At 38.3% G+C, this 25,251-nt stretch overlaps 3 protein-coding genes and 1 long non-coding RNA gene across 7 annotated transcripts; 2 read left to right on the top strand and 2 right to left on the bottom strand.

Annotated features, from left to right (window-relative positions):
- Positions 1 to 479: 479 nt before the first annotated feature.
- On the top strand, positions 480 to 10,019 carry LOC113738122 (cysteine-tryptophan domain-containing zinc finger protein 3-like). Of its 3 annotated transcripts, none has more exons than XM_027265308.2 (11): positions 480 to 1,139; positions 2,099 to 2,171; positions 2,271 to 2,398; positions 2,531 to 2,914; positions 3,032 to 4,305; positions 4,590 to 4,993; positions 5,074 to 7,076; positions 7,187 to 7,341; positions 7,945 to 8,105; positions 8,722 to 8,876; positions 9,332 to 10,019. In XM_027265308.2, exons 1-11 carry the CDS (start codon positions 1,035 to 1,037, stop codon positions 9,548 to 9,550), a joined length of 5,061 nt encoding a protein of 1,686 aa, XP_027121109.2. In that variant the 5' UTR covers positions 480 to 1,034; the 3' UTR covers positions 9,551 to 10,019. The 3 variants fall into 3 exon arrangements, with proteins under 3 accessions (XP_027121109.2, XP_071940295.1, XP_071940296.1); XM_072084194.1 differs by having other exon boundaries at positions 892 to 1,139; positions 2,271 to 2,410; XM_072084195.1 differs by lacking the exons at positions 480 to 1,139; positions 2,099 to 2,171; positions 2,271 to 2,398 and having other exon boundaries at positions 2,750 to 2,914; positions 3,196 to 4,305.
- A 2,766-nt stretch (positions 10,020 to 12,785) lies between these two features.
- LOC113736747 (protein LATERAL BRANCHING OXIDOREDUCTASE 1-like) lies at positions 12,786 to 14,373 on the top strand. Its single transcript, XM_027263831.2, has 4 exons — positions 12,786 to 13,046; positions 13,129 to 13,376; positions 13,470 to 13,797; positions 13,888 to 14,373. The coding sequence occupies exons 1-4, from the start codon at positions 12,786 to 12,788 to the stop codon at positions 14,140 to 14,142; spliced, it is 1,092 nt and encodes a 363-aa protein (XP_027119632.1). The 3' UTR covers positions 14,143 to 14,373.
- Positions 13,294 to 17,843, bottom strand: LOC140038813 (uncharacterized). Its single transcript, XR_011842370.1, has 2 exons — positions 17,188 to 17,843; positions 13,294 to 13,744 (listed from the first exon to the last, which is right to left on the bottom strand). It is a non-coding gene; the product is annotated as an uncharacterized lncRNA (long non-coding RNA).
- A 400-nt stretch (positions 17,844 to 18,243) lies between these two features.
- On the bottom strand, positions 18,244 to 24,532 carry LOC113738121 (cullin-1). Of its 2 annotated transcripts, XM_027265306.2 has the most exons (21): positions 24,375 to 24,532; positions 23,648 to 23,704; positions 23,221 to 23,430; positions 23,031 to 23,130; positions 22,466 to 22,651; positions 22,202 to 22,249; positions 21,914 to 22,117; positions 21,738 to 21,815; positions 21,477 to 21,566; positions 21,297 to 21,377; positions 21,118 to 21,180; positions 20,606 to 20,641; positions 20,440 to 20,526; positions 20,199 to 20,348; positions 20,063 to 20,118; positions 19,843 to 19,963; positions 19,581 to 19,742; positions 19,347 to 19,490; positions 19,037 to 19,255; positions 18,770 to 18,937; positions 18,244 to 18,689 (listed from the first exon to the last, which is right to left on the bottom strand). In XM_027265306.2, the coding sequence occupies exons 3-21, from the start codon at positions 23,358 to 23,360 to the stop codon at positions 18,588 to 18,590; spliced, it is 2,235 nt and encodes a 744-aa protein (XP_027121107.1). In that variant the 5' UTR covers positions 23,361 to 23,430; positions 23,648 to 23,704; positions 24,375 to 24,532; the 3' UTR covers positions 18,244 to 18,587. The 2 variants fall into 2 exon arrangements, with proteins under 2 accessions (XP_027121107.1, XP_027121108.1); XM_027265307.2 differs by lacking the exon at positions 23,648 to 23,704 and having other exon boundaries at positions 24,375 to 24,529.
- Between the last annotated feature and the right edge of the window lie 719 nt (positions 24,533 to 25,251).

The following is a 25,251-nucleotide window of genomic DNA, read 5'->3' as shown; positions in this document are numbered from 1 at the left end:
TACTGTACCTAACATTTTTTTTTTTGTCGCAATGACAATTCATGTTTAACTATATTCACGAGCTCTTTTATTTTGAGATACTACTGATTCAAAACTCATTCAAATTTTAATTTGCGATTGCATGTTTGCTAATTTTGATAATTTCTGAGGGACAACTTAATACTAGAAGTATTTAGGTATATCAACGAGTTCTTTTTGTTATAGATATTCATCCAAATTTACGAGCTTTTAGCTTTTTTACGTAATTTGTGACGATGTAGCTGCTAATTTTGGGAAACTTTGAGTACAAATAAGCGCGGAAACTAATAAGAAAAATAAAGATAAAAAAAAAAGGGAAAACATGTTTAATTACTTTGGGCCAAAGGCAAAAGAATATTTGTAAAATAAGCAATATTGCTAAATGGAAAAGTAAACAAAGGGGAGTTAGGAAAATAAAAGCCCATATTATAACACATGCGGAAGAAAGAAAGAAAAGAGAAGACAAGAAAAAGAAAACAGAATACAACAACACGGCCTCCTTTCTCTCTCCGTGCTGTGTCTCCATACACACAACATATACACATCAGACATAACCAAGGCAGGGGGGGAAAAAAAAGAAAAAGAAAAATATTTATAAATTCAGAATCAATTCCGTCGCTGCAGCGATTGATGCTTCAAAGCACTCAGTCTTCTGATTATTAGCAGTGATTTCAATTCACGCATTTTCTGTTACTTTCTGTATACATTTGCTCTTCGCAGGAATATACATAGTAGTTTATATACATTTATATAAATATGATCAGGTAGGTTTGGTGGGGTTTGTCCTGGTGGCAAATCCCGGAAGCTATAGAGCAATTCCTTGGAGGGATTTTGTGGGTTTTTGGAGAATTTTTGTGGGCTAGAGTTGTATTTTTTAATTTTGGATTGTTTACTGATTATGCTAGACTTCAGGATAACGGGTGAATTTAGGGTTAGGGTTTTGGGAATACGGGAGTAAAGCTGTAAAGGTAGGTTCCTCATAGGTCGGGGGTAGAGGTAGGGTGTGTGGAGAAGGGATGGTTTGGGGAGGTGGGTCTCCAAAAATGGAGGCTGAGCTTGAAGAAGGGGAGGCTTATGATGATGATACAAGCATCGATCCTGAGATAGCTTTTTCTTACCTTGTAAGAGCTCTGTTCTGTTCTTTACTCTGTGTAAATCAGATTTTGTGGATTAATTTGTACTGAAGTTATTGTTTTTAGCTTCATAGGTAAATAAAAAACATATATAACTCAACATTTGCAGACTTGACTAGCAAGGAGAAAAACAACATGGTGGCATTGAGTTTTATCGCTGGAAGCTCAATTAACAATTTAGTTATTGGATTGGACGAGTAATTGATAATGATAACTAGAATTGTGATACAAAATGCTAGAAGATTAAGTAACATCTGTTTGTCTTAGAGCATAGATGGATTCTGCTGTACAGCAAGTATGGTTGATCATTTATTTCCAAATGAAATGTAGCAAGTATAAGGGGGAATTTTGAAAAAAGACAAAATTTTGATGGAGTTTCATTGCACATTTACCTCAAGGCATGTGCTTTATAGCATTTTAATTGGAAATTGTGCAAAGTTCCATGGATTGAGGAAATTTTAGTTTCTACATTGGGGCTTCAGACATTATGATGTGCTGCTATGGTTTCATTAATATTCTAATGTGTGTTGTTTTGCTTTCTAATTATAAAGTTTACAATTGATTAGAATTTTGGGGTGAGGTTCATGTTTGTAACTTTCATACTGATTGTTTGCCACGTTATTAATCAATCTAATTTCGTGATTCTCTCCATGCCAACTTCTACCTGCTCCTAGGTACCATTATTGTTTGTCATCACTGGTCTTCAAAATCTAATATATGATGCGTGTCGCATATTTTTCCTTCGGGACACAATTCACAAGTTTCAGATTGTCTTTTTTTTTTTTCTCTTTTTTTTCGTGTGTGTGGGTGTCATTCGTTGTCATGGAGCATTGATTATTTTTGTCAGGAGTGTTATCACAGTTTTTTTGTGTTCTTTCTGCTGCACTTCTGATATTTTTCCCAAAAATGCATTTCCTGTCCTGATCCTTTCATTCCTTTTTCTGAAGGATGAGAAGGTCCAAAGTGTGCTAGGCCATTTTCAGAAATATTTTGAAGGAGGAGTTTCTGCTGAAAACTTAGGTGAGTATAGCAGAATTGGAACTTTATATGACAAAGAAGAAGTTTAAGGTTCTTCTTTCTGTTCTAAAAGTGATGAGATTGATTCAATTACTTTATCAGGGGCGAAGTTTGGTGGTTATGGTTCTTTCCTGCCTACATACCAACGCTCACCTTCAATTTGGTCACAGCCAAAGAGTCCTCAAAGAGTTCAAATTCACACCACAACAAAATCTCCTATGTGTAGGGAGGTACATTGGCAAGTTTTGTTCTTTCCCTTTCTAATTATTTGCTGGGGAATGAGGCATATGGCTGAAATATGAATTACTAAATTTTTGGTAGTTCTCTTTCCATTTAGCACCTTGAATTGTGTTGCAAAACAGGTTGCTGTACAAAATGCAACTGCTCCCCCTGATCTGCCTTTGTCTCAGAGAAATGGAACAGCTGCTAGCCGTGGAGTCCATTTGTCACACGAAAAGGTGGTCCAGTCAGGAGACGGATCGAGACAAGATTCCTGCTTGTCTTCTGTCCAAGTTACTGATAAATTTCCCACAAGACGTCAACCATCCACAAATAAGTCACTTAATCCAAGTGATCAAAAACCACTGAAATTTCGGATCAAAGTCCCACAAAAGAATGCTGCAATCTACAGTGGTCTTGGTTTAACATCTCCATCTTCTTCGACGGGTAACAGTCCTGGAGGAAGTGGAGGAAATCTATTGGAATCTCAAGAGACTTCTGATGAATCTTCGTCCTGCATTCTTAAGGTACTTCCAGAAGCCACAATTTTTTTTTTTAAATTTTTGTATATTTTGTATGTTCTTACAGTGTCGATCTCATTTTCTGTCCTTTCAATTGGTTGTTTGCTTGCATAACATGGACAGATGCTGACTTCCTTGACCATTGCTGGGGGCCTGCTTCTTTCACCTCTTCATACCACTTTTATTAATTTAATAAGTAACATACCAATGGAAAGTAATAAGCCTGAGGCCACGATCAAGTTAAAGCATAACCATTCTACCACATCTGTGGATGATTCCACCTCCAGGTTAAGCAATGAGGTTCTACTGACAAGGAAGCAAAGCAAAGCTGTTGGGAAGAGTAAAAAATATAATGAATCAAAATGCAGGAATCAAATGGCTTTTGAGGATCATATGCTCTCCCGCTTAAAGGAAAACCCTGGAGCCGAGGTGCCGCAAATCAAGGACTCATTTAAGGACTCAGCTAAGGCGCTTGAAGCTTTTGGGGAGCATGAAAATGGTGCCACCTTAAAGAAGAGGAAGGATACCAAGGACAAAGCCAAGGGCAGATTGTCGGTGACTGAGCTGGTCAAGGATGAGTCCTTTGGATCAATGTCTGGCCTAAGTGATAGTAAGATTGAGCATCAAGAAGATAAAAGCTGCTCATTGGACTGGATTACGAAAAACCACGTAAAAAGTTCCCAGAAGGATGTTCCAGTTGATAAACTTGAAGGCATAGGGAACAAAGCTAACCAGGTTCCTGCTTCACTCAAAGCTGATTCTGATACATCTCAAAGTGAAAGAGATACTAAAGGGGGTATTGATCACTCGATACAGAAATTAAGTGCTAGAACTACCCATGAAGAAGATCAATCAAGGATGCCTGTATCTGCAAAGAAGTTTTCATCAGAAAGTAAAAAGAAGTTAAAGGGAGCTCAAGTTAGAGGAAAGCAGTTTGTGGATTCAGCAGAAGAAAGTACAAGGGCTGGTATTTCTGCTGTGGCGAGACAAAAGGCTACTAAGAGGGATGCAAATAAGGTTCGTGATACCTATAAAGATTTGTTTGAGACAAACTCAGCACGAGTGGATGTGTTGGAGAATTCATCTGTCAACAGATTGAAGGACTCAAATGTTGAGACTCTGAAAGAAAAGCAGCCATATGGTGATAGACCAAAAGGGAAGCCAAGGGGTAGTAAATTTGATGACCAGGTGATATCTGAAACATTACTGAATGATCCTCCAATTGACAGTCTTCCTATAAATAATGGGCCGACACTGGTCACAGAACAGGCTACAATGGCTCTCATAGAGGAAAATTGGGTCCAATGTGACCAATGTCAGGCCTGGCGTCTCCTGCCTTATGGTACAAAGCCTGAAGATCTGCCGGAGAAGTGGCTGTGCAGCATGCTGAACTGGCTGTAAGTTCTTTTCTGTTGCATTTTGCGGTTTGTATTGTCAAATCAATTTAGTTTTTCTTGAAGTCACATATTGCGCATGAGGAACTACGGATTAGAAAAACCACTATTTTTTGTCTGTTTTCTGTAATTTTCTCCTGAATGTGCAAATAATGTGTTTTGCTTCAAAATTCTGCAATGTGTGTGTATATGGTAGATATACAAGAACCTACTAAAGCCTGAGTAACAATCTAATTAAATTAATCTTTAGGCCTGATATTAACCAGTTTATTTTCATTAATATATAGGCCTGGAATGAACCATTGTGACATTAGTGAGGAGGAGACAACGAAGGCTCTCTATGCTTCATATCAGTTTCCTGTTTTAGAGAACCAACATTGGATTCAAAATCATGCTGATAGGCCTGCAACTGGAGCACATGCAGTTGACGTACAGCTCCTAAATCAGAGCCACCAGAATGTTGGTTTTGATTACAAGGCTAGTGGAAGAAAGAAGGCTCATAAAATAAAAGAAACATCTTTTACTGGCAGCAAGGGAAAAAACTTTGAACAGGATCTGGTGAAAAGGGGAAGTTCAAAAGATATGAAGCAGTCTTCTTTGGGAGTTAAACCAGTTAATAGATCCATTACTGTGTCAGAAATTGCAGTGGAAAAGCATTCGAATAGACAGAAACAGAAGCATGTAACTGGAGGTTTGTCATCATCTTATATCTTAATGTTGTTTTCTGTGCTTTAGTATGTTTTTGTTTTTTTCATCAGACTTATTCGGTAGGTGATGTAAAGCTAAAGAAGAAAAGCAAAAGAGAGACTGATAGGCATGAACTTGAGCCTTCAAAGAAGAGTAAAACTGCTTCTGCTGTGAAGAACATCCAGGCTTCTGCTGCATGCCTCGGCAGGTCAGGCATCAAGTCAAAAACTATTTTGCCAACATTGGCATCTACAGAAAACCGAAATCCCAGTGAACGTGATTATCCAAAAGAGGAGGAGAGGAATGGTTTACAAACTTCTCTCAGGAAACCAAGTGAACGTGCATCAGGTTTATTGGGTAATGGATATTTGGATATGATGGGGAAATCCAATAGTGGGGAGATATCCTTAAAGAAGAGAAAACTGAAGGATTGGCAAAGTTCTCAAAATAATGCAGAGACACTTCAAAATGATGGAAGTCAACTCCCTGACAGAAATTTGCCTGCGAAGGAGGAGAGCAGTGACAGTGGATTCAGGAGGGACAAGAAACTTCGGGTGTCTCAGATTGATGGGAAGGAGTCCAGTAGAAGTAAGTCTAGTGCTGAATTGAAAAGAAAAGACATGAACACCAGAATGGTTCCATCGGCTTGTAATAATACAATTGACAGAAATTTTGATAAGCCAAAGCAGCTAAACAAATGCAGAGTAAAAATTACATCTCAACTGACCATGGAGGATTTGGAGTCGTTGAAAAAGGATTTGGGATGTGAACCAGTGTTAACAGCTGCCACATCAAGCTCATCAAAGGTTTCTGATTCCCGTAAAAAGAGAAACAGTTATCAGGGAGTGAATGGTTCACCAGTTGAATCAGTTTCTTCATCTCCCATGAGGATGTCCAGTCTGAACAAATTGTCTCCAGAAAAATTGGATGGTTTTGAGCTGGATGATGTCAAAGTAGGTGGTTTTCCCATAAAAGGAAGCCCCAGAAAAGCTGTGGATGGGGATGTTAATAATGTGACCAAGAGATCTGGGATAGCTAAGAAGCGGAAAAATCCCGATGTTCTCAATCCTGAGTTAGCTGAAAACCATATGCTCGACTTTCGGAAAACTGATGCTGGAGGCAAATTGGGTGAGGAATGTGAACTTGGTGGTAGACCACCTTCACTTTTTGGAAATGGTTATCTAGATAATGATCATCTTGACATCTTGGAGAGTCATAGCACATATCTGACTGATAGGCATGCTTCAGAACCTTTTTCTGTCAAAGACAGGATTGGCAAGGACCAGCATAATACTGTCTTACCCCAAAAGAAATCTGGAAAGGCTTCCTCTCTGCTGCCCAAGCACAAAGGCAGGAATTTTGGTTTGGATTCTGAAGATGCAGTAGAGAATGTCTCTGATCTACCAAATGATCGGGGAGACTTAAACCCAAAGACAAGTTCAAGCGTAGACACAGGTATTGATCAAAATCACGTTGCAGCTGACGGTGTCTTGCTGGGTGATGTGAAACAACCTTTTGTTGATCAGTCTGGAGTTCAATCTGTTAAAAGTAACAAGAGTATTAGCAAGAGAGAGTCAAGAAAATTGCTTGATGGCAGTCTAGAGAACCTATTGCAACCTAAAGGGCACAGGAGATCAGGTGTCAATTTAGGTGATCCTTGCAGCAAGGATGCAAATAACCTCATGCAACAAGACCTAATCAAGGGTTCTGATGCATTGAGGAGCAATTCAGCTTTGAAAGCTCGTAGTGATGCGAAGTCGCTGATTGACCATCATCCTGAAGATGAACATGAGGTGCTACCTTTTGCTAGCAAACCTGCTCCAGGAACCCAGAATGGAAGTCTATTGCAAGTACCAGGTCATGATGTTTCCATCCGCACTTATGCATCAGAGGTTTCAAAAGATCATCGCAATATCATTCACCATAATGAACCTCATCAGGCCATGGGCAGCACTGCTTCTGGTCGATCTGTAGCATGGGATCTCAGTGGCCCGAGTCTGGAAAGAAAGGATGCCGCTAGGTTGACCGCACCTTTAGATGTGCTAAAAGAAGCCGAAGGCCTTAGAAATGATGCGGATAATATCAAGGTTTATATCTGGTCCTTGTGACCTGCATGATTTCATAAAATTTCTGTGGAACTCTGTATTGCTAGTTCATGAGTAGCACATCAACTTGTCTTATTGGTTGATAATTGCAGGACTCAGGATTTAGTTTTGAATGTAATGAGCTATACTTCCAAGCAGCCTTAAAATTTCTTCATGCTGCTTCTCTTTTGGAGAGCAACTTTGAGAATAGCAAACCTGGAGAGATGAATCAAATGCAGATTTATGGTAGTGCTGCAAAACTTTGCGAGTAAGTCAGTGTTCAAGCTGATTGATGGTTTACTCCCTGATCTAGTGTGTCATGGGTCTTGTGTTTTCATGATGTTGTTTTACTCTCGTTGTTCTTGGGTAGATGTACTACTACTAATACTTCTAGAGTTGTTTGAGTGACTGGTATGTTGTTCTATCCCAAATCAACATCATCTTGCTACATGTCATGTGTGAGAATCCTTGTAGTCTTGTTATGCCTTTTCCTTTTTCTTCCCTCCAAAATGAGTGCAAGTCTGAAGACTGACCTACATAGTTACCCTGGTACATACACATTGAAGAAAATTTACATCATGTTATTAAACAGTATATAATCTACTCCAATTATTAAATACTGATAATTTTTTTCAGTGATTTGCACCTATTTACCCTCAATGAGTGGGCTTAGATGACTAGTTATTGAACAATTGTCCTGGTAAAATGCAGAATTTTGTTTACTGACTATTACTTGTGTTCGATGGAGGAATTCTGCAATCATGATATCTTTAATATGAAGGAATCTTGGACTGTTTTGTTAAACATGTCATGCATGATCATTACCCTCATTTGTGGCTTGATAGTTGATATAATTTCTCAAAACCTACAGAACCTGTGCCCATGAATATGAGAGACAGCAGGAAATGGCTGCTGCTGCTTTAGCTTATAAATGCATGGAGGTTGCTAATATGAGGGTGGTTTACTGCAAAAATACTAGTACGAATCGGCTGTGTCGTGATTTACAAGCTAGTTTGCAGATTGTTCCCCAAGGTACGGTGACTGTTCTGAAACCTCTCATGTTATAGGCCTCCTGTGAACATTGAATCATTTTGCCATGTTTGTATCATCTGCATGTTAGAAAATATAGACCCTGCTGAGATCTTCTGGCATTCGGTGGCCATTTGTTGTATCTTATTGCTTGGCTCAACAATGTTGGATATTCACAAGGTGGGATGTTCCATCTAGTCTCTTGTTTGCAGAATTTGTTTGGTGCTTTCACTCTAATTAGAGTGGACCATGCATCCTCAACAACTAGGATCTTCCTTTCTTCTTCTTCCCTTTCCAAGTGTGATTGTGTTGGGCAGTTCTGTACTCCATGGTTTCCTAAAATATACTCTGTAGCTTGTTGTATCTTCTGGTTTCTGGAAAGCTTTGAACACCTGAGCCTGTTTCTGTGTTTCGCCATTCGCAACATTTGATGCATTCTTAAGAAGTAATTTTCTCTGCCATTCTGTGGCCTCTCACTGCATAGAAACTGCCATCCTCAATATTTTGCATATAATTCTAGTATCATATATGTGGACTAATCCTTTCATGCAAACTTGCCTCAGTTATACTCAGGTTTATGTTACTAATTGATTTTGTGATTTTCTGATCTTGTGCTTAGGTGAATCTCCTTCATCTTCTGCATCTGATATTGACAACTTGAACAATCAAGCATTGGTGGAAAAGGCTTCCTTGGCTAAAAGCAATGGTTCTCATTCTGGGAATCACGTTATTGCTCCTCGAAACCGCCCAGGCTTTTTCCGGCTGCTTGATTTTGTAAGTCTATTCATGCTCATATATTATCTTCTGCATTCGTGCATCCATCTTAATGCCTCATTTATTAATGTTTAGTTGATTGCAATCTGCGAGGTTACATCTAACTTATTGAACTTGAAATACTTAATTAAGCTGAAAAGTTCCTTTTCTGGACAGGGCAGCCAACATAGTAAATTTGGAAAAAAGGCTTATTCTGATATTTTCAGTGACCATTCTGACATGAATTAATGCTTCGTTAGGTCTTTGGGATTGCATATGATTTGATGGTTTAAAATGACTGATGAATTGAACATGATTTTGAACTTAGGGTTGATTTCTCAGATATCTGCAAGTATAGAAGCTTTTGCTTTTAGGGTATTGGCTTTAATTGTTGTTATGGGGTTAGACCATGCCGTAGTTGTTCAACTGGAGGACGCTGTAGGTGGTCAGCAGCTAACAACATTTTGTTTGTGCAGGCAAAAGACGTGAATTCTGCTATGGAAGCTACCAGAAAATCCCAAAATGCCTTTTCAGCTGCAAATGTGATACTTGAAGAATCTCAAAACAAGGAGGGCATTGCTGCTGTTAAGAGGGTTATTGACTTCAGCTTCCAGGATGTAGAGGAACTTCTACACTTAGTGCAGATAGCAATTCGGGCCATTAGTCGGCAAGGTTTCATTCGCAGTAGAGATTGAGTCAAACATTGTACATGACATATTTTGGCACTTCCAGTGTCGCACAGGCATGCCTTTGGGAACGAGAAGCATGTGTAGCGTCCTGCACTTGCATTTTGGTGAAGAGACGGAATCGTCAGCCTGTTTACCATCCTGTACATGTGTAAAAAGTGGGATTATTTTGTTTATTCCATGATATAAGATTTTGACTTCTCAGTTTTCTTTTTATTAATTTTTTTTAAAAAAATTTTCAACAAGATAAGGGCACAAGCATGCTCACCCTTGAATTAGTGGGGTTGGGAAGTAGAAATGTATAACTTGTAGTTGCTTCAAGGAAAAGCTAGAGTGCAATTTTGACATGTGTAAGAGGAAGGCAGTTGTTTAGAGATTGAGAACAGTTAGTGAAATGCGGAGGCTTTTTACAGATATAACTATGACCTGTCCTGTCCAGTCTAATTATGGACATTATGCCTATATTTTCGATTTTAAATGTGATACAAGGACCGTCTTTGTGGAGGCTGTCTGGTACAGTTGTAATTTTAGCAGTCTCTGCTCAATGGTGCTGATGAATACAACATAGTATATATCTTCATGTCAATCTGTGAAGAGTGAAAATTTTGTTGCTTTCTTAGAACTAATTGTCTTTCTCTTATTATTGATGTTTGTTTTATTTTTGTTGTCTCTCTTATCATGGATGTTACTTGTTACTTAACTAATTGTACTTTTCTTCTGCTGCTTTTATTGAGATGGAAGTAAACCCAGGTACAAATGGATGTGCTTGTCTCTCTTTGCTTTGAAGCTTATCATAAAAGCTTACAATACTTGTTGAGTGCTTAGTACTGTTGCACTGGATATGGGGAAGTTGGTTTATATATGGGTTTTAAGCAGTGGCATATGCAATAAAACTTGAAAACAAATGTTGAGGTACAACGAGGAGATTAGGCCCTTGACCTCCTGGCCATGTTTGATTCGCTGGTCACTACTTACTTCCCCTTTCTGCCTGACCTGCTCTACTCCTTTACTTTCTGTTCAATGCGATTATAATGGCATACATGAACTACTGGGTGATAATTTGTCTTAGGTCGATTGTTGTTAGAATTTAGCGAGTACTGGACTACTGGTCATGAATACGTCCCCTGAGATTATGTGATCCTGTCCTATGTAACATAGCCTCCATTTGCACGCAATTTTGATAGAAGTTTTTGCTTTTGATTTGTGCTGCTGTTTAGTTCTTGCTAAGCAGTCACTGGTGTAGATAAAATTTGCTTGTGTGCTTCCAACGGGTTTGAATGAGGTGAGAGTTCTCAAATTTGGAGTCTTTGTTCTTCTCTCTATTTGTGTCCATCGTCTGGAAGTTGGATCAGTCTGTCTGTCATATTCAAATGCTTATTTAGGATTATCATTGGACCGACATATTTGAGAAAACTTTGGCTGGTGGGAACCATTTTCCAAAGGGTGCTAGTGCTGCAACCTATGCTTGTGGCTCCTCCCTGCTGCAGGGTGTGGCCCTCAAAAGCTAGCTAGCCCTACCCTGCTGCCTTCCTTTTCCTTTACCGGGTTACGACCATAACAAGTTTGACAATTGTGGAATATGAATCAGAAAAGTGTGCTTTGCGCCTGCTGATGTCTCCATCTTAGACTTCCCGTGGCCGTGGCCATGGCCATGGTTTTGTAAGGTATTCTCATGGAGACAGGTGTCACCGGGGGGAAGACTTTTTCATTTTTGGTGGCTGATTCATTGTTTCCTCCAATTATTAAGGTTAGGCCATCTCTTTAGGAAATGACAAAAAAAGAAAAAAAGAAGAATGGGCCATGTATGTATCCAAGGTCTTTACCTGTTTTGCTAGGTTTGTGTTTTGCGGCAACTAAAATGTCAAACATGTATTTTTTTTTCTTTCTATTTGATCCTCTTTCTTGATTTATCCGCTGGACTAATTTGTCGAGTCTGTGTGTTTTTTGTTCTCTTTTTTTTTTGCTTTGCCAAGAACGAGTTAGATGGGTCTATCTACATGATCATCAGCTAAATTTTCTAAAGCCATGCATGTCATCCAGGATGAAACAAAGTTGGCCGTCGTTTGAGAAGGCAATAGGAGTACCCCCCCCCCCCCCCCCCCTCTTTTTCCTTTTTTTGGGTTCAAGAGAAACTTCAAGCCGGATAAGGGGGAATGAGAAAGTGTGGGATAGTTTGAAATGACAGCAGTTTTCTCTGCGTGGATTTGTTTGTTTCCAAGTGAGCCAGCAGCTTAGAGGGTTTAACGTACAAACTAATATAATTCAACCCTGTTCCTCTGTTTTGCTTTTCTCACCTTTGTCCTCTTTACCTCACTTTCGGTTCTTCGTCTTTACATGGTGAAGCATTTTGGCTTCAGCTGGTAACAGCTTTACCTGTCAATAAGCGTCCTTTTCACCCTATGGTGCCAACTGCCTGCATGTACCGTCTTGAACCATTAAAGCAAGCAAGCAAGGAACTATCGGTGGTATACATGCACCCATGTATGCAGTGATAACAATTTTTACACATTAACATTAAGCTTATGCAATTGCTTCCCAAAAGTCCAGAAAATAGCCCCATTTTCCGGACAAAGACAGAAATGGAAATAGAAAACGTAAACCCTTTTCTCTTACCAGTCTGAGCTCAATGTGCTAATTAATATGGCTTGTTCTTTTGTGATTCATCTAAAGCTAAAAAGCCTGAGGCTTTATCTTACAGAAGGTGAGGAAGGAAGGAGAGCAGAGGGATGATGACAGACTCACTATATATGGTCTGCAGAGCCCCCCCCCCCCCCCCCCAAAAAAAACTATACCACTGCCATTTTCATTTGGAAGAGATTTCGAGTATATAGTTAGTTTGTCCCTAAAGAATTGAATTTGCACAATTACTTCTCTGCATTTCTACCTAAACTTGCCCCGAAAAAGTTATGTTATGCACCTTTCTTTGTAATCCTGCAGCAAGTTGCGGCTGTGAAATGTTGCTTTTTTTTTTTTTACTTCAGTCTGGTTTTAAATCTTTCAACAGGGCCAAATGTTGCAACTTGGCGATAGGATGGTTATGTGATCCTAACTAGCCCAAATAGGAATTTACATGGAAGACTAAATTTCATAAAGTGCGTTCGCTTGGCCCCACCATACAATTCTATGCGCATTAAAGATCCATGAATTTTCTTGCTTGTTCTCCCTATAAATAATTGGCATTGCAAAGTTCAATACTACAAGGTACCTAGCAAAGATAAGTTAGTCCCCTCCAAACAATAGTACCATGGCTCCTGTACCAGTTTCTCCCATTAGTGTTGGCCACATTGATGATGTCCAAGAACTGAGGAAGACCATACCATCACGCATTCCTCAGAGATTTGTCCGAGACAGGATAGAAAGGCCGAGACTTTTCATGACCAATCCTACTCCTTGCAAGAATATTCCTGTCATTGATTTATCAAATCTCCAAAAAGGCAGTAAAGATGAATTCCGAGCTGAGTTGCTACAGCTCTCAGCATCCTGTGAAGACTGGGGATTTTTCCAGGTATCTATGTATTATGAATCTCTACCTTGTTTTTGTTCATTTTATTTATAACAGGGGCTAATAACCATTTTGACTTGTATAGGTGATAAACCATGAAGTTAACTTATCCTTAGTCGAAAGCTTAGAAAAGGTGGCCATGGAATTCTTCATGCTGCCTTTGGAGGAGAAACAGAAGTATCCAATGCTACCTGGAACTGTTCAAGGATATGGGCAGGCTTTCGTTTTCTCGGAGGACCAGAAGCTAGACTGGTGCAACATGTTTGCTCTTGGACTGGAGCCCCATTTTATAAGAAATCCAAACCTGTGGCCTACAAAGCCAGCCACCTTTAGGTAACTGCATTACTTCATGAACAAAAAGCTTTAAGCCCTGAATTTAATCTTATCTCAGAAGGGGTGATAAGATTTATCTTGTTCTGTTTTCAGTGAGACTCTGGAAGCATATTCCAGAGAGATAAGGAAACTATGCAAGAATTTGCTAAAGTACATAGCCATCGGTCTATCTCTGGATGAGAATGTCTTCGAAGACATGTTCGGAGCAGCTGTACAAGCAGTGAGAATGAACTATTATCCAGCATGCCCTAGACCTGATCTTGTTTTGGGTTTGAGTCCTCATTCAGATGGAAGTGCCCTTACAGTGTTGCAACAAGGAAAGGGCAGTTCAGTTGGCCTTCAGATATTCAAAGACAATACCTGGGTACCTGTCCAGCCAATTCCCAATGCATTAGTGATCAATATTGGTGACACCATAGAGGTAAAAGATTGTGATCATATCATGTCCTTTTCTTTTAGTTTTACTTATTGATTTACAAATCTAATGTGCCATTCTTTTGTAATTAAACAGGTTCTAACAAATGGCAGATACAAGAGTGTAGAACACAGAGCAGTCACTCACAAAGAAAAAGACAGACTCTCAATTGTCACATTTTATGCACCTAGTTATGATCTAGAAGTTGGACCAATGCCAGAACTGGTGGATGAGAACGAGCCCTGCAAGTACAGAAGATACAACCATGGAGAGTACAGCAAGAACTATGTAACCAACAAGCTGCAGGGGAAGAAAGCACTGGAATTTGCTAAAATCAATACCACTAACTAATTCCAAAAACACCTTGCATAGTTTGAATACTACTACATCGTGCAAAGGACCATATACATAGCATTATGTCATAAAATTGGTTTCGTTAGGACTTGTGAATGGAATGACCCAAAGTACAAGTTGTATGTGCTGTACTACTAAAAACTGTTGAGTGGATAGCCCTGTACATTTGCAACTTATATGTATGAGTATGACCCTATTGATTAGTAGTAATAAATATGCCATTGGCCACTTGTGCAGAGAAACTTTTCTTACTGCAGTGCCTTCACTTTCAATTAGGGGGTGCCTGTCTCGCGGGGAAGTAATGGGTCGGGTGGGGGGAAATTTTTTTTCCCCGTTTCAAATGGGGCAGGGATGGAGCGGGGTATAATAAATTTTTTTTTAAAAAAAATATTTATATATAGTTTTATACATACACATATATATATATATATGTGTGTGCGCGCGCGCGTGTATTGTTATTACACATCAATAATATAGGCATATACATAATAATTTTATAACTAAAAATATCATAATTTGCATGATGAAATGATGATTTAACTATTTCTAGTTTACTTGAATCTTTTCACATATTGCAAGTTATTCACCAAAAAAATAAAAATAAATATGATAGTTATAAGTTTAGATTTGCAACTAAATGTGAAGAAATGAATTCAAAAGATCAAAATGATTAGAAAGCTCACATTGAATATTTTGCCAAAAATCTAAAAGAATGATTTACAAAATTGTTATTGATGTTACACACGTAGATAAATAATGTCAAAATAAAAAATAAAACTATAATTAGCCAATCGCAGGGCACACATGAAGCTATGGGGAGGAGGCAGGGTACTGGAAGCAAGGGTTTAAATATGAGGTGAGAGAACTGTCCCTGCTCCTAACCTCACCCTATTGCCATCCCTACTTTCAATTGTGTTGCTCAAACTTAAAAGAGTCACTTTTACTGTTCTCTCTAGCAGATTATTCTAACATGATGTAATCATGAAGAGGAACCACAGAGCTCCACCACCCCTAGTTTTTAGTAGATTCGCATCAAGCACGGACAAAATCATCGGCTTTCCATTGTTCAAGGGAAGATACCTTTTTCTTGAGTGCGGGGGGGAGAAAGGACTAAGGAGAGCCCACAGACTACGCCTTTGTGTCTCTGAGGCACACATTATTGCTATGTCAAAGCAGTAACGAGGCAACTTGTTATTAACTTTTGCCAATCAAATTGAATTAAGAAACTAGTACAGCAAACCAACAGAATTCAGAATTAGTCAGCAGGTAAACAAAGAGAACAATGCAATCAATAGCAGTCGTCCATGTGGGCTGAAAAGCAGTTTGATACCAGAGTATTAGCAAAGAAAGGCTAAAGATCTTGCAGTGTCATTATGGAAATTGAGTGTGTTTTATGATTAAACAAAGCATATGGTCTGCAAATGAGGAAGACATTGCTGATGCAATCTCTTAGTGGAGAACTTAATGAGAATTCCATGATACTTTAGCAAAGAGGACGTGATGTAGAAAAGAAGGTGTGTTCTCCAGTATGACTAGCTCAGGTTAAATCATCCACCACTACATCAAAACGCCAACAGTGCTTTAGGATTCCCCGTTCGAAAGCAAAACTTGGAGCTCAGAAGTGCTCGTATGTTTGCTGGGAAAGAAGAAATTGGTTTTCTTACGGTAATGAAAAATCTGAGATTATTCCTCAAGTGCAAAAGCCAGCTGAGCAATTTATCTGCCTCAATAGATCATTATTAGAAGTGAAAAGCATATGCATAATACATTAAACCAAGGATGAGGAAACCAAGAATGCAACCTCAAAGTCCTTTAGAACTCTTCTGTTCATCGCCCATTTCCTCACCATCAAAACTACTACTAATGCACTCAGTCACATCGTTACATCATTCTTTACCTCTAGGTGGGGTTGGAAGCCTGGGACAGGGCGGCTGTCTCTTTGTTTTTCTTGATTCTTAGTTTCCACTTTCCATCCATCAAGAAGATTTTTACTTCGACTAGTTAATTTTGGCATGAGATAATTTTACAGTTTCTTGACAACTAGCCATGGACCCCCGCAATGGCTGGAAACCATGTATTTAAACAACTATACAGAAAATACTGGTCCTCGACTCCATGAATTGACAACCCACTAAGACTATAACTGATTGGTGAATGCTCACGCAAGCTTTGTAATGTTTCTAACATGTTTGAACCATTATTATGAAAACTTCACCTAATCACACTTCTTTCAAACTCAACATTCAGGTTTATGGGATTCAGGAATGATCTCAGCTAATGGGACCCAAGAATCAAGCTTAGAAGACTTGAATAACTTGCAAATCCCAAACACCATCTCAATAAAATAATGGCAACTACATTTTGGTCTGCAAAAGATGAAAGCTTTATGCGAGTGCAATTGCAAGGTTTGCTTCCCAACTTGAAATTGTGGCTGACGGCCGTCATTTTTGCTTCAATAACTATAATCATTTGGAACGTAAATGCATTTTGTGGTGCTTCATTACATATAATTTACAACTTCTACAAGCCTTTCTATAGACATGCCATAGCTGAGTGCTGCGTGACTTATCCCACTAAGTATAGAACAGCAAGGATCCTTTTGACTATCATGAACTTTAAAAAACTCGGGGAAACCCATTATTAAAGATGTTAATTGCGCATTTTCAAAGCTACCTTTCGGACAGGATGGACCAAAGACGAGAGCGGATTCATGACCTACGCAATTGGACATTCAAAGACTCCATTTTTAGCACACAAACTTCAATTTATATGCAAAACGTTCATGATTAAGAAACAGTAAACATCGGACGAGTAATCCCAATCACCAGACTTTTCATTTGCTTCATCAGCATAGATATATTTCCGAACAAAAAATAACTCAAGCAATTAAACCATATAAATAAACTAAAATTCATGTGTAGATATATATAGACAAAGAAAGAAAGAGAGGGCGTTCTCAGCTGATACTCGGAAAGAAGAGGATTGAAACTCTGGGAGCTCTCGAAAGGCTAATGCTGTGAAAGGGATTTAATCCTATATTACCTTTTTTTTTTTTTTGGGTATTGCTTGATAAAGGCAGGGGAATACTTGGCTATATCCTCTTTCTTTATTTGATTGCAGTAAGCCAACCACAGTAGGATGGATGCAGCTGCTTCACTGAACATGTTCTCGACTGCTGTTTGTACTTTGTGGCATTACAAGGAATATGGGTTTGGCAGTTGACCACTGCTGTTTGTCATCAGGCCCAGGCGAACTAACTTTCCAGGAAAAGGTGAAGTATTGGAACATTCACCCACTTGGCTTGCTGGACGCTCACCTTAGGAGCCAAGAAGATGACACCGTCCACACATTTGAGTCTGCGACAGGAAAGGAAGTGAGGAAAATCTTGACGGGGGACACAATCTCTCCCAATTTCCAGTTTACAGGAGAGGCACGCGAGAGCCGTCTGCGGGAAGCATAATAGTGCATTCCACCCCAAATGATTCAATTCTCACTTACAGGAGACGGACGTCAAAGCTGCGTGCCAAAAGACCATTTGCTATTAATTTAGGGAATTAAAATTTGACATTTTCCATGTACAATATGCAGCAAAGTTTGAAAAACTTCCTTTCAGGACTGCAAATATGGTGGACAGGCTCTGGGAAATGAGCAGTGGAAGGTAGAAGGTTTGCATTCAATGTTTTGAATACAAACATTATCACGTTTACCTGGATAATTAAGACTAAAGAAATGTGGAATGAATCGTGGACGGACACCAACGACATAGGAGACAAGTCGCACGGTACCAACTTGTGCGCGCCATATCATTGCTGAGATAATAAGATACAATCAACCTATTGATTTTTTCTGTTTCCTTTCTTTACTCTTCATTTTGTTCCTTCATAGAAGGGACGGTGAAGGACCGAGCAGCATAAACATGGCATGCGGCTTAACAGGAAGGACCAACTTGAAATGAAAATTCAGTTGTTACTGGAGGTCTTACAGTTTCTCGCAAGTGCAGGCTTCCGATGAACCTTTACATTAACTACAGAAGATGAAAAAAAAATAACTACAGAAGATGGAAGCCGGCGAAGACTGTTGACACATGGAAGCCGCAAATAAAACTGAAAAAGTCCAACTCCTGCACCAATAAAGATTGGAAAAGTACAACTGCCCCAGCAAGGGTAGTCTCACTGCTAAAACTACAGATATTACACTTTTTTCCAACAAGGACATGTAAATGTAGCGATTGTCTACGTCTGATTTTTGAAGGCTTAATGTACACAGAAAATCTCAAGCTCCTGATTGTAAGCAAGCATCAAAAAAGAGGTAATTAAATATTTGGAAACATTTACAGAAGTTTGTGGTCAATTTTTCAGGCCAATGGACGCACGATAGAATGCACACCCTCTCGCATCGATCAGGGATAGCGAGTAGCACATAGGGTTGATCGCCTGGACAATTCATGCCAAGTACTTGAACAAATTCGGGTTATCCTTGTCCCTCTCCAGATAGTCCCGAGTAATCAAATCTTCAATCCTCTTCTTGATTGCCTTGACGTCAGGCTGTGCAGTGCAAAATTGTAAGTTAAGAATACCATTTGGTTAGCTCCGAGGCAACATATTAAGCAGGAGAATAACAATACCTTGAACATGCGGCCCAACTGTTCAACACACTCCATCACCAACTGCTGGTAGCCCAAAACTTTCCTACTCTTCATGATGCGGACGATTGATGCATCAATAGCATATCGCCTATCCTTATCAACATCTTCAATTACTTTTTTCTTCTCATCCACGGGAGGGAGAGGAATCTGAATATCCACAAAAGATACTTTACCAACATAGAACTAGTATGACCACAAGGTATGTAGTAGTCAACAGGATATTCCTGTACAAGGTAACAAGAGTACCTTGATCCTCCTCATTTTGTCAGTGAACTTTGAGTTGAACTCAAAAACATCTGTATGAGAGATTGTTTTCGTATTGGGCTCCTTGTTAAGAATCTTATACTTGGCACATGAAAGGGAATGCAACAGTCTCACAACATCATCATCAGAAAGGTTCAATTGAGCCATAATTTCTTGATAGCTTAATTTATCTGATGCATTGAATAACAGCAGAGCAGAAGCCTGCAAATCAGGAAGAGGAACATTCACTTTCTGTGATATAGGAACTACAAAAACCATGAGCTACCCTAAAATATGCTTGTTGCGAAGGTACCTGATAGGTAGTTACAATCAACTCCATAGTTTTAGGCTCAAACTTTCCATTGATGTTACATGTCCCCAATGAATATATCCATGTGAGTTTTCTGTGCTTTGTCTTTGTTTGATAGAACTCTCGAAACACTTCAACGCACTTAACCTGAGATAGATTTGAAGTAAACCAGAAAAGGTTGATGCTAAATAGTAACATTGAAAAGAAGCCAAAAATATACAACATATGGAAACATACCATCTCAGCTGGGAGGCTAAGATCAAAAGACTTGTAACTTGGCCAGAACCCAGTAGTAAGGACAGTGACTGTCAAGTCAATTCCGGGATTTGCTTGTGGGTTATTACTGAGATACTCCTCAAAGTTGGCTTGGTTTTCCCTAGCTAATGTCAAATCCGTAACCTGAAAAAAGAGAGAAAAAAGAGTAAAAAAAAAATTATCAAGGATTTTCATAGAGCACTAACGTTTGATTCGAAAAGAAATATATGGACAGCCAGCTTACCATCCCCTCCATCTTTGAAGTGAACTGACCACCACATTGTTGCTTCAACTTGGTCAGGATACTTCTTTCATGTTCATCATTGGCACTTTTATCAAATAATAGCCGCCGAGCAAGCTTTTTCCTGTCAGTGAATTGTTACACCAAAAAGTCATAAAAGGAAACTGGTGCAATTTCTAAAAACTCAATAATCACCATCCATCTCAGAGACCAGATCACTAACCGGTAAAATTCTGCAAATAAGTCCTTGTCACTGATATACGCAAGTAGCTTTACTACCTGTGAAGTGATGGAATTAGTTGCAACATCCTGCAACTTGTAATAGAATAGAATTCAATATAGTAAGACGTGTTATTTACCTTTTCTAATGTCTCTTCTATTGCTTCATCACTCAACTTCTCACTGCCACCTTTTTTCAGAATATTGTCACAGAATGTTGCAAGAAGTTCAGCACTTGAACTTCCAGAAACACCCTTATTGCAGAAAACTTCAAATGCTTCCTTGAGTGCCTAGAGTTCAACATTAGAGGGGAAAATTTCATATTATAGCAATTGAATCATGACAACGGGACAAAATTCAATGATTTTCATTGGTACAAACCTTATGAAAAAGAGAATGATTCATAAAACAGTCATTCACATAAGCGAGGTACTTGTCATGCAGTTCAATCACCTTCCTTACAAAAACCTGAAGGCCACAAACATAAGTCTTTCTATCAAATGAAACCAAATTTACGTTCCGAATGAAAAGACACGTCAATATGTACCTGTTCCTGCATACCAACCACATCTTTCTTATCCACCTGCAACAGAACGTTAATGTAAGAAACCATGGCGAGTGACCAACACATCCACTAACAATGCATTCAACAGTACATCTCAGGGAGTATAAGTGAGAGGCCTCGGGTTCGAGCCCTCCCAGTTAACCCCCCCCCCCCAAAAAAAAAAGTACTTCTCAGGGAATTCTAGGATACAATAATCTCTCATTTTCTAAGAGCAATGAAAAAGTTGGAACCTTGAAAGTCTAAAGCATACGGGATTCCGTAGCTTTCTGAAAGCCTACTGTTTTGATTTCAACTAAAAATAAATTTTGAATTCATGCTACATTAAATTCTGCATATAAGAAAGTAATCACCATTAAATTTGAAGTGCTGATGTGTTGCTTCAACTTGTATTAAAGGCTGAACACAATTTATCTGTATTCAACCTAGTCAAGTACTACAAACCTCAAGGGAGAAATCCTAGAAGAGTAAGATCCATGCAAAACATTCAAGCCTACCTTCTTGTTGCTTGCAGCATCTTCTGCTTGCTTAACCAAAGCTGTACCTTCAGCAGTAACATGCTGCATCCATGATACCACAAATATTTAATGCACGGATATGGAGCCAAAAAAGTCGAAAAATAATGCTCTGTTAAGGTATTGGAATAAAAATTTATGGATGCAAAATGGCTACAAACCTGCTTGAATATATTAGCAACAGGTTCTAGGCCTTTAGGTATTTTGGAGAAAAGTCTATACATCCTTGACAAATCTTCCACCTAATTGAATTCAAAAAACGAAAAAGAAAAGAACACATGAATTACGGCAGCAGTTTTAATCAAATAAGATATCCATGATTTACTTATGTTAAAAAGTACCTTGTCATCTCTAAGTAATGCATGACATCCAGAGTGCTCTTTTTCAAGCAGTTGAGAAGCATACACAGACAACAACTCATGTTGTACTTTCTGCCAAAAAGAAAGATTAGTTACAATTAAATACAGTATATTTCACGAAATAATAAAAACCATGGAAGAATTCAAAGTTGAAGCTAGATAGCTCAGAATACTACTACCATACTATCCAATATTAGAGTTGAAATATGATAGCAGCATAAAACTCGAAAAACAAAATCAAACCTCAAGCAACTTCATTTCACTACTTGAATGGAGATAATGGGCGACTCTGTCCTTCTCTCGCTTTAAACACTCCTCACTCTGATGATTAGATCAGTAACAGTAACAAATTAGATTCCAGAGCCATGAAGAATGGGGTGACATTTAAAACCACAACATGGTATGTAACAGGTAATTACTTTCAGCATATAATCTGGACACGAGTCTTCCAAAATCCAGTTAGATGCCTTCCGGGAATAATAAGCAGCGGTATCCTTGAGCATTGCTGCTTCAAAATCATTCTCATAATAATCCATCTGCCCCATCCCAATTTCAACAAAAATATCTAGAACATTCTTCAACAAAGCTCGATCAATTTGCTCTCCCTCACGCTCCTGATCAATCTGATAAATAGGCAAGGACAATGATTTGTCAACTAGAACCAAATTTAAAGAATGTTGCTGATTTAAATAGTGACAAGGACAAACCAGAGATATAACAGCATCTCGAACTTTTCCATTTAACTCATGATATACCTGAAACAAGATGATACATATCAACATTATTCTAAAATAACTCAACTGCATTCAGAAGTTAGTTTACTTCCATAATCGTAAAAAGAGAAAAGCAACAACATGTAATCCTCTAGACAGTCCTTTTTCAGATCACAACCAACAAACACCATAACACAAAATAATAGGTGAGGCAGAAAAAATATTCTTTACAAAAAATAGCATTAGTCCATAATTTACCCGATCTCGAAAGCAAGTCAGTCCCACTTCATTTAGTGCTGGAAGTGACCTCCGAGCGATGAAATACCGATCAAGATAATGAAAGAACCGAGACAGCCATCTAACCATGATTTTATGATTTGACCATCTTTTTACGAGCTCTCGTAACATAAATTCATCATGCTTCTCTCTTAGAGAAGGCAATACCTGTATATTTAAAAAAACAAAACAACAATTATGAAAGAAAAAGTTCCTTGAGATGATTTCTGTTAGGAGACGCTTGCATAATGAATACTTTTTTGGAAGAAATTAGAAAGTAGAGAAGTGTATTTACATACATACTCCAGAAACTAGTTAGCAAAGAAAACACTAAATCCCCGCTTACCCACCCCGAATTGACGGTGCCCATCACTACTCCAATTGGGAACATGCAGATGGAAAGTCAAGTTTGAATAACTAATCGGAATACCTAGGATTGGAAGTTGCACAAGTAGCAAGATGCATTGGGAAAGCGATAATTCTAGTGTAGGCACAAGCAACTATTGACAATGCTGTCCGCAGATATAAGATGTCGTTAGACCCTTACCATGGATGTGACATAATCTTCAAAAGACTCTCGATACTTGTCATATAACTGCTGAGAGTAGTCATGCGGCGGTTTTTGGGTACACATGTTATAAATAGTTCTGAAAATAAGACCAATTATCACATAAGCACAATGTGATCGCCTAAGAATTAGTTTACCAAATCAAGCAACAGGAGAAAAAGCACATTACGTGTAAAGCATCATGTAATCTTCTGAACTGAACTGTGGCTCGGGTTTCCCTTCAAGAATGTTCTTAAGCTTTGTGATCCCTGTCTGCATAAAATCCCATCCCTGATCCAAATCAATTGTGTTCCGCTGGTTCATCGTCATGATGTTACCAGCACCAAATACTAAGCCTCAGATCCAACTCAACACAATATTCTTGTAATCCAAACAAGACCTGCAAAGGCAGTATCCAGTATTAACCAAATATACTGCTCCAGCCCAACCCCCTCTCTTCCTCAGCAAAGGTAAAAGAAAACAATAAGAAAACTTGCACAGTGAAGAAATATAAAACATTCAAGGAACATAGTAAACTCTTAAATCATTCTCCATTTAAGTAAAACCTGATAGAAACATTACAAAGAAAAAGAATAGGGAAAGAACCATTTTCATACCTATAACTCATTGCAACTGAGCCCTAGCAAAACCTCAACAATGATAATCACCATATTCTACAAAAGCACCGAGATTTGACAGATATCATGTCAAAAATCAGATAAACAATGATCTCCAGACCGCAATATCACTATTTGAAGTTCAACTACAATTTTAAGAGCATAAAACCAAATATTTGACTTTAAAAAATGAAAATAACCACAAGAACAAAAAGAGCATTTGAAATATCTGTGGTGGCGGCTCATAATCAATCAACAAAAGAAAAACGTCGACTACTCGGCCTGATTCGTGAACAAATATACATATGCTTACGTAAATACATACAGCATTATTGACATTCCTAACATTTTTCGATGTGTTTATCTACCTGATTTATGAACATAACCAATAAGCCCTAGCATAATCCGATACCGAACCACGATGAGTTTATTACACTACATAACCACGTCAAACATCGAATAAATCCTGATCTCCAGCTCGCGATAGGATTGTCCACGAATTCAACATCAAATTTACAAGTAAATAACTATAAAATTAAAAATTTGACACAAACATGAGCCTAAAAGACCTTCCCAACATCTATCGCAGTTCAAGTAATCATTCGACGAAATAAACGCATCGATTAATCGGGAATATTAACAAAAAAAAATACCATTATCTTTATACTGCCAAATATAGCATCACATATGTTGGCGATATTTACCGATATGGCCCATAGAGACTTACCTGATTTCTCGAACGAATGACTGGAAAGATGAAACCCTAGATATGAAGGAAGGATTGATGAGCAGAGGCGTGTAGAGAGAGAGAGAGAGGTGGGTGAGATGCGAAACTCCTCTCTATCTCTACTTTCTCAGTTTTGTTTATTATGCGTCGTCTGATTTTTTTTTTCAAATCGTCCCCTGGATTTTTGTCTATTTATAGATTCCTCCTATGTAGTTCGTGTTTTTTTTGGAATAATTTCACAAACCTCCCCTAAGGTTTATGACAATTTCACTAGGTTCCCCTCAGGTTTTACAAATTACATTGACCGCCCTTGTCATAAGAAAATGACTATAATGACCTTAACTTAATAAATAATTCATAGTATAATGAAATAAAATTTTTAAAAAAAATCTAACATTTTCGGTTATCATGTTTACAACTTATACCTAACAACGATACTCTCTCATTTACTGTCATTTTGTTCTCATCTATCAACCACTTTCTCCTATAACTCGCTATCAAATTACCATCAACCATTGCCTATAACTGTAGCTAATCACATCACAAATAATCCTTCAAACTCTACTATATATTCTTATTCCTCATTTTCTTCTCTTTAGAATTGTCAAATCATAAGTTTAGTTGAGAGATTAGATTTAATAGTTGAAGTAAAATCCAATTTCATGGTCAAACTAAAAGGAGATGAAGAGGCACACAATAATAATGCAACCATTAGCTAAAAGAGTAAAAGGGATTGAAATTGGTAAATTTGCTAATTTGCCTATCATCCATCCAAAATTTTTTTTAAGATGTTAATAAATACATTTATATTTCTTTTTATACTTGACAATTGTTAGTCGTGGTTTTACTATAGAGATAGAGTTTATTCTCTGTATTT

Source organism: Coffea arabica, chromosome 3e, assembly GCF_036785885.1.
Source record: "Coffea arabica cultivar ET-39 chromosome 3e, Coffea Arabica ET-39 HiFi, whole genome shotgun sequence".
Lineage (NCBI taxonomy): Eukaryota > Viridiplantae > Streptophyta > Magnoliopsida > Gentianales > Rubiaceae > Coffea > Coffea arabica.
Note: the sequence above shows the minus strand (reverse complement) of the source record. Positions and strands in the feature narration are given on the sequence as shown.